The sequence below is a fragment of the Calliopsis andreniformis genome, chromosome 6 (genome assembly GCF_051401765.1).
Source record: "Calliopsis andreniformis isolate RMS-2024a chromosome 6, iyCalAndr_principal, whole genome shotgun sequence".
NCBI lineage: Eukaryota > Metazoa > Arthropoda > Insecta > Hymenoptera > Andrenidae > Calliopsis > Calliopsis andreniformis.
This window is the reverse complement of record NC_135067.1, coordinates 2,263,641-2,272,513: the sequence shown is the minus strand read 5'-3', so window position 1 is coordinate 2,272,513 and position 8,873 is coordinate 2,263,641. Positions and strand designations below refer to the sequence as shown.

At 32.3% G+C, this 8,873-nt stretch overlaps 1 protein-coding gene across 4 annotated transcripts; it reads right to left on the bottom strand.

Moving 5' to 3' along the window:
* Positions 1 to 397: 397 nt before the first annotated feature.
* On the bottom strand, positions 398 to 7,162 carry LOC143181225 (E3 ubiquitin-protein ligase TRIM23). Of its 4 annotated transcripts, XM_076381561.1 has the most exons (8): positions 6,848 to 7,159; positions 6,648 to 6,708; positions 6,448 to 6,535; positions 5,668 to 6,255; positions 5,498 to 5,606; positions 1,729 to 2,102; positions 921 to 1,289; positions 398 to 593 (listed from the first exon to the last, which is right to left on the bottom strand). In XM_076381561.1, the coding sequence occupies exons 3-8, from the start codon at positions 6,514 to 6,516 to the stop codon at positions 399 to 401; spliced, it is 1,704 nt and encodes a 567-aa protein (XP_076237676.1). In that variant the 5' UTR covers positions 6,517 to 6,535; positions 6,648 to 6,708; positions 6,848 to 7,159; the 3' UTR covers position 398. The 4 variants fall into 4 exon arrangements, with proteins under 4 accessions (XP_076237676.1, XP_076237677.1, XP_076237675.1 ...); XM_076381562.1 differs by lacking the exon at positions 6,648 to 6,708 and having other exon boundaries at positions 1,729 to 2,009; positions 6,848 to 7,162; XM_076381560.1 differs by having other exon boundaries at positions 6,648 to 7,159.
* Between the last annotated feature and the right edge of the window lie 1,711 nt (positions 7,163 to 8,873).

The window sequence follows — 8,873 nt, the reverse complement described above, 5'->3', positions numbered from 1 at the left end:
GTAATTCTTATGATCAGATCACGTCTAGGTGCGTTTCCTCCCTATTGTCGCAAATATTTTCTTATGAGTAAAATACAGGAGTATTATAAAATAAAAAATAATTCAATAACAATCAAGTTTGGTAATATTTTCATTGAAATATCAAGAATGTATGTTGTATTTTTGGAACCATAAAGCAGAAAATAAATAAAATTTTATTCCGAGATATCTTATTCTTATCGTTCTAGGCTATCAGTCGTTTGCCCAAACAAACAGATATCGGGCGGTGGGTTTGTCTTTAACAAGCCGACACGTGAATTCCATCAATCCCAGAAAGTGGTGTGAATAAACACGTACGATCTTGGAAATCTCAAATGCACGCGATTTGGAAGTGATTACTGTAATAAGATTATGCGAGATTAAGATAGGGTGGGTATCGTATATAGAGTTTCATGAGCAGCTAGTTGCTGTGTCAGCCAGTCAAGGCCTTGTATACAGCCACCAGCATCCGAGACTAGAGATGATCCCTGTATATGCCATGCCCTTCCGCAACATAATTTTTGTAAACACAAAATTTCAGTTAGTTCTTCGACGCTGGCACAACCAACGGTATCCTGCGAAACAATATAATTTATTTGACTACAAAAAATAATCCTTAGAAAGTTGTAAAAACTACGAATTCTATAAATTCATGTATCTTATAAACAAAATACAAAATAAATTATACAATATGTAATCTTACTTGAACTAAATCGGTGAGTTGAAGGACAGTACAAGTCTACAAGTAACCATTCTCAAGTAATCCTGGTTTTTGGATTTGTACTGTTCTTCAACTTACCAAATCAATTATAAGGATTGTTTATCCAAAATTTATGGATTAACGATTGATTCTTTCATAATAAATCTGAACATACATTTTTCGAATCAACCGTTTATCTCACCTGTTTATTAGCGTAAATTAAAAATAGAGCATCTTTAAGTTCTCGTTCGTTCACGATTTTCGACAACTCATTCTTTGCTTCTTCAAATCGAGATCTGTTGCTAGCGTCGACGACAAAGATAACAGCCTGTGTGTTGTGATAATAATGTTTCCATAATGGTCGAAATTTCTGTTGACCGCCTACATCCCATAAAGTAAACACTAGATTTTTGTACTCCAAACTTTCAACGTTGAATCCTATAGTAGGAATCGGTGGACTTGAAAGCGTAACGCCTCTCATTGCGGACAAAATACTTGTTTTTCCAGCACCATCTAATCCCAGAATCACTACACGCATGTCGATTTTTGTACCAATATGAACTCTATTATCCTAAAATAACAATAATAAGTTAGGATACTCAGTGAATCAATAAAGTTTTAATATAAACGGAATACATGAGCGAGGTAAAATAAAGGCTTTATCAAAATATTGTAACTAATAAAATAGATACACAAGGTAATGATTTATTTTATAACTCATGCTCCGTACATTTCAGTTTATAAATACAAAAGTTGTAAAGTGATCATAGAAATCACTAAAAATTTCAAATTATCTTAGAAACAGAATAAAAATGAATAGTTTTAAGTATTCAGTGAACTTTATCGCTTACTACTTTATTACATTTGTAATCAAACGTATTGAATTCTGATAATTTATGTCTCGATTACTTGCTATTATGTGTTTTAATGGATTATTAACATTATATAAGAACTGAATATTCAACCATAAATAGCTTTAGACTTTGAAGAAAGCAATTATGAATACAAACCCTGCTGAATATGATAGGTATAGACGACTCAGGTGTGAGAAAGTCAGGACCGAGTTGCGCATACTGTTGTTGCTGTTGTTCCAATGTAGTTAAAACTTCTTTAACTTTTGTTGCACTGCTCAGCAATTTCCAATCTTCAGAATTTAAGATACTTTCACACTGAATACACACGTCTGCTACCTGTGACCTTGTGATTGTAAGATCCTGTTGCTGTTGCCTTAGAGCGCATAGTCGTCCACGTGTTTCTGTTTCCACACAAGAAATAGCTGTGCTTTCTTGCTCTGCTAACAAAGTTCGTAATTCTTCAAAATGCTGATGTACTCTCTGTCTTGCATCTTCTATTGCCCATCCTTCTAAGTCTTGTATTACTGTATCTGATAATTATAATAATTGTTTAATTATGAATTGGTAATTGATTTTTCATTAACATTAACTATGATCTTTAAAATTAAGCTCTTTATCAACTATTGCTACTTTTTGAATCCCTTCTATTGTAAGTAAAAATGGAAAGAGAGAAAGAAAAAAGAAATACAAATATGTTACTCTTGTTATGTACATGAGATATACTGAATCTATACTCAATATGGAACAACAGTGTTGTCAACATACATATGCAATCTAATCAACAAATTAAAACAAAGACAACAATATTTTCTTTATTTCTACTTTAGCTTACTTCTAAAACAAATACAATGAATGTTGTCTTATAGTTATAGTAAGTTTAGCATGGACACAGTATATCTCATGTATAGATTGCAGATATTTATGCAGCTACATATCATACTGTATGTGTTTTGCATATTTTACATAAACAATAGGTGACTGAATATCTTACATATTTTAGAAGAAACTTTCAAGAAGGAAATATTAAGTTGAAATTTGCTATACAAAATGTTTACAACATGAAGGTGAAACGAGTATCTGTTGCACATTTACAAATAACAAGAAAATATTTCGGAAAATATTGAGTTTTCAACGACCTGACCTTACCTTACGTCTTACACGTAGAATGCCACGCGGATTCAAGTTATGCAAAAAAAATTGTTGTGTTCCATTTAAAAAAAAGTGCAATTATACTTTGCAACTGCACTGGTACATCTGTGAAAAAAAGTACAGTAGGATGGTAAAGTTTATTAACCAGTGCAAAATTTTCCTTTACGATATCTTTTTTAATTTCAATTGGAATAAAGTTGTAGTTTGTCCCAATTACTAGAATCACTCTGCTCATATATTAAAACCCACTTTGAAACTCGCCCTATTAATATAAAAAAAAAAAATTAAAAATAATAAAGAAATAACTTTAATTGCATTAATGAAGAATGAAGACAAACCCTTTCGCGACTAGCGCAGCTTATAACTAACATCCATGAAATGCTTCATACTAGCTAGCGCCGGTTATACCCGGCATATACTAAATGTTTCATATTAGCTAGTGCCGATTATATCCGGCATCTACAAAAGCTTCCGACTAGCTAGCGCCGATTATATCCGGCATCCACTAAATGCTTTACACTGGCTAGGTTATATCGCATTAGCTACCGACAGTAACGATATGTGAATTGACAGCACGTATTAAACTAGCGCACAAGAAGTTCCTGGAACGAGTAAAGTTTATTTGTTTTCTATCTTTTTGTGGAGTATCATAGTTAAAAGTAAGGTAATTAATCAGCAATAACATTACGTAAAGAAAAATAAGTGAACCAGGTTGATAAGTTGTTATGTTCAGAAGGTCTTTAATTCCACTTATTCGTTTAAATATTAATAAGTGATGTAAGTTTTGTTCTCTTTAAGATGAAGTATAAAAATCTAAAGAAACGGCAACTGGTGAACGAGACTGATTCGGAAAGCTGTGATGAAAATAAATCATATATAAGATCAAGATAATAATATGAGAATTTGAAGAAATTGATGATGTTACCGTACAAAGTATCAACCAGTTAGATATTATGTGGACTTTGAAAAAATTTAGGCCAATAATTCATGATTTTACAAAACAGCAATTGGGTATTCAAACAAATATAAGATCTTCTTGGGGATATCTGTAATATAACAACTATTGGAGACAAATAAATCCTAATGATTTTACAGCTGGAACAGAAATAGATGAATTATATTGTTTTTTTGCTGTTTCCCTACTAATGACAAGAAATAAGAAATTATTACTGGACGAATATTGGAGCAAAAATAAATTGTTACGAAGCGACATATTTGGGAAGATAATGAGCAGAGATCTGTACAAATTATTGCTAAGAATGTTACATTTTGCTGATGATCATGAATCTAATTCTGATCGTTTATGGAGAATACGTAAAGTAATCAATAGGATACGAAGATCATTTACTGATGCATTCTATCCATACCAAAACCTTTGTATAGATGAAAGTCTCCTTCTGTATAAAGGCAAACTATCTTTTAAACAATTTATTCCATCAAACAGAAATAGATTCAGAATAAAATTCTTTGTCCTTTGCGACTGTAAAACAGGATATCTACAAGATTTTATTATTTACAGCAAATCTGATACTATAAGACCCCAATATGCAGATATTGAAATATCGGGAAATATTGTTGTGTCGCTAATGGAACCTTACTTACGTAAAGGACACACGTTGTATGTGGACAATTGGTACACGAGTTCCGCGTTATTTAACTGTTTGCACATGAATACTACAAACGCGTGTGGTGCTGTAAGGAAAAGGAGACGCGAAATGCCAAGAATTGAGGAAAAGCTAAAAGAAGGAGAAGTGATTGTTCTTTCATCTGATAACTTATTAACGATGAAATGGAAGGATAAGAAAAACGTTTATATGTTATCTACTTTGCACACAGAGGAGTTCGTGAGCATGCTAAAACGTCATAGAAAGGAAGAAATGGTACAAAAACCATCTTACGTATGCAATTACAACAAATTCATGGGAATAGTTGACAAAACCGATATGATAATAAGCACAATTGGGTCAATGCGGAAGTGTACGAAATGGTTTAAGAAATATTTTTTTCATATGATAGATATGTGCCTATGAAATGCCTATTGTTTATACAAATTGAAAACCGGTACACCTAAAAAAATACTTTCCTACACCATATGTACCTGCAGGAAGAAATAAACTACGAAGATGCGTTGTTTGAAGCAAGAATTATAAAAGACGTGAATTACGTTACCAGTGCGATGAATGTGACGTTGGATTGTGTGTGCATCCCTGCTTTAAAATTTATCATACGCAAACATATTACTAAATTATATCTGTCATTGTTACATAAGTTCCAATAAACAGCTCAAAGTGAAGATTTACTCAACAACATTCCCTTTATCCAATACATCCTTAAGTACTCTGCTGTTTCAATAAAATTCTTTAAGATTCTATTCAGACACACTGGAAGCTTCAAAAACGCGAGACACTCTTAATGTGTACGGTGTGCGCTAATGGCACACCTGTTCGTTACTAGCGTACTGATGGTTAGTTCCGCCATCGCGAAAGGGTTAATGAAACATATATGTATGTAGTACTTTTATGTTTATGACCAAAAATGGAAAAAATTTTGAATGGCACATCTACGAAAGGTCCATAGAACACAATAGTGGAGTAAATTTAGATATGTACCTATTAGAATGTGTAATGTAAAAGAATTATTTTTGCTTACAAATTAAGTTTTCCTAAAAAATAACATAAATATGTTGTATACTTCTAGCACATTCCTTGATGTGTTTGCATAAATATCCGCAGTATACTGATGTATAAATAAATCTTAAATGGAAAAGAAAATGTACCTATTCGATGCGCTGTGTCCTTCATGCTCTCCATAAATTGTGTCATCTTCTGCAGGGCAGTGACTACAGACTTTCTAATATTCTCTGCTTCAACTTCCACCAAGGCCAACTACAATTTGTATACACGATAAGACAAAAATTACATAATAATTGTAAATTCTACTTGTTACCTTATGTGTATTATGACTGCCATAATCCTTACACAAGGAGCACATAAGCACATTATGACATTCTTCCTGTGTACAAGTAAATTCTGCTACATGTGTTGTGTGTACTGGACACTTTGGCTTGTCCTTTGGCTTTTCTGATAAAGGTACACGTTTATGCTTACTAAGAGTTTTCGAGGAATGAATTGTATTATCGCAATTTTCACACAGATGAGTTGTGCAAATGGTACAATATAATACAGCAGTGTGAGCTTCATCTTCGTCACAAGACTGGTTTGACTGAAACCTTTCTCTTTCAAGTACCAATGTTTTATCACTATGATATTGTTCTAATCTTTCTAGTAATCCAATTAGAGCAAAATTCTTCTTCAAACTACAGATATTATTTTGACCTATTCCTGTTGGTAGCCTATCAAAGGGACATGATAGAAACTGTTGGTCTGTCATACAAGATGTTAATCTTAACAAACAAGAGTGACAGACTGTGTGACCACAATGTAGTAATCTTGGCACATTTGCCCCATCAGCGGTAAATACTTCCTCACAAACACGACATGCTAATCCTCCCTCACATACTCGACATTCTAATACCTAGAACAGTTTGTTAGAACATTAGAATCTTTCTATAAGCTATTTATAATCTTTCCATTAATTTTAAACCTTATAGATATATAATACATGCAAGTTGCACAAGAAAGGTTAAGAAGAGAACGTATTTTAATACTTTGGTATAAAATTGATCATCTCTATTTTGTTTCATTACATTCAAATTATTATACTTACATTCGACTTCATAGAAGGATTCAGCGATTGCTTTAAATAATTGCTTACACAATTGCACCCTTCTGTCATAATTGTTCCTTTATTAAACCTGGAAGAAGGTAAAAAAAGAATATTAGTAAACTCATATAAATTTACAAATCAATATACGAAATACAATCTTCCTAAAAAACGATGGATCTAAACATTCAAAACATACATACCTGCTATTTCATGAATTTTACGCAAGTTTTTTAGACATACAATGTTAAAAACTAAAAAAAACTGTAAAAAACGTTGATATTGACTTTATTAACCAACATAAAATAATATTATTTTATACTTGAAAAAAGACAATTATAAATTCAGAAATAGTGGATAGAAAAGAAAAACAGCAGAAATTGAAGAATCATGTGCGAATTACCAAGATCAGGCGCTCCTACTAAAATTCGTGATGTGATCAAAGATACTACGCTGCGTAACACATGCCGTGATATACAGAGTGTCCCATTTGAAGTTTCGCACACAATTATCTCCCAAACTATAGCTCGTTTAAAACAATGTTTTAATAAAAACAATCTATTTCAGGACGGAGAAGGGAAGGAGAGGGGAGAGAATAATATGATCGTTACAAATTTTCTCTAGATGGACGTGCTTCCGAAATTTTAAGAAATTACCGAGATTCCGTGTGAAACTTCAAATGAGACATCCTTTACATTGCATCTTTGACACTCGTCTGAAGGGTGTATAAAAAAATGTGAAACATTTTTGTAGAATAGCTTCTCAATCCGAAGATAATGAAAAAGGTTCATGTGTACATATGTACGTTTGGAAACGCTTAATTTTGTAGTTTACGTTATTTGTGTACAATGTGATACTTTCTTTAAGAGATCTCTAAGCTTCGTAGGATCTTAAAAGAGACAGCATACTAGGCAGGCAATTAATGGGCCATTGTTTTACAAAATATAAAATAACATATAACTAAAAATGTAAACGTTTTCGGGTATATGTACCCCATGAACTTCTTTATTGCTATATGTATGTAGAATCTACTCTGGAAGAAGATTCCACATTTTTTTATACACCTTGTATATATACAGGGTGTTATCTCTAACGCGACGCACGATTTTTCACCCATTTGCTGCCACCTGACAAAAAAAAGTTTAGAACAAAAGTTGCAGGGTATGGGGTGTATATAATTCTCAGGAAGAATTGAAACCCAAAATTAATCCAAACCTTATAATGAGACAATATAAATCAAATACTAAAAAGAAGTGCGATGGATATATAACCAAAAATTGTTCTGTGGAACAATTGTTGAGGTATAACATGCGGAAAAAGCCAAAATAAACGAGTTTGAAAGTATTATTGTTAGCACGGAAACATTATAAAAACTAAACCATAGATTTATATAACCAAATTTGAAAATTGTAAAATCTGATAGAATAATGGAAAAGGAGAGAGGAGGAAGAGATGCCCTGTTTTATAAAGAAAAATATTAACTAGCATCATCAAAATTGAAAGGCTAAGCAGCCAGTTAAAGGTAACGGTGCATGTGCCCCGCTTTCAGATAATCTAGCCACACAGCCGCACGTTTCACTATGATGGTCTACTAACCATACCGATACCACCCTGTCTTATTTTGTAAGAGCCTAGAAAAATCATCAATATTCATAACTGTGTCATAAATTAGAATTATAAATAGCGTTATATCCGCAGAAAATTTCAGTAACCTATTATTGACCAATGATACCTTTCTCTTTAATAGTATTAAATCGTACTAAATAGGAGTACGATTGTAGAGTGACTCCTATTTTATTATTTTAAATAATGACTAAAGTCTTAGGTAATCAAGTATAACTTGAGATTAGTTCGTGATTAACGAACTATTTCTCGTCGACTAAGAAGACTAAGCTGCGGTTACAGAAAATGCGTTTTCTGACGAATATGCTGAATTTGTCTTGCTTATGTAAATATACATACGATAAGTACATGGATAAGTAGATCAGACATACGTATTCGTCAAAACATCAGTTTATCAGATCAGAAAATGCATTTACTATAATCGCAGCTTAAAATCGTTATTCGTTATACAAAAATTAATTTCGGAGGGTTATTCGTTATTCGTAATAAACTTTCCTTGGTTCTGCCTAAATTTGTATTTGTACTGTACAGTGCGTTATTTCCTAAGATATTAGAGATAAAAAAAAAATTATTTATACAGAATTGTATGGTTCGAAAGGGCCAATTTATTAGCGAAGGCGAATTTTTTGTAACATTATCATTACATGAGATATGATGGTCAAGTTTGGTTTTTTAAATGGAATTATATATTTTTTTACAGATCAGTTGATAGTGTGTTTCAAGATGAATCCAGCGACGTCTAATTTATATATTTTTTTAAGTTAATTTTCTAGATATTGCGCTTACAAATTTAGTGATTTTCGTCG

Excerpts from the sequence above, each read along its gene's own strand:
- LOC143181225 (XM_076381560.1), bottom strand. The coding sequence starts at position 6,516 with ATGACAGAAGGGTGCAATTGTGTAAGCAATTATTTAAAGCAATCGCTG. Across the intron at positions 5,607-5,667 it reads GCAGTCATAATACACATAAG|TTGGCCTTGGTGGAAGTTGA; the intron begins GTAACAAGTAGA and ends TACAAATTGTAG. Across the intron at positions 594-920 it reads TAATTTACGCTAATAAACAG|GATACCGTTGGTTGTGCCAG; the intron begins GTGAGATAAACG and ends ATTGTTTCGCAG.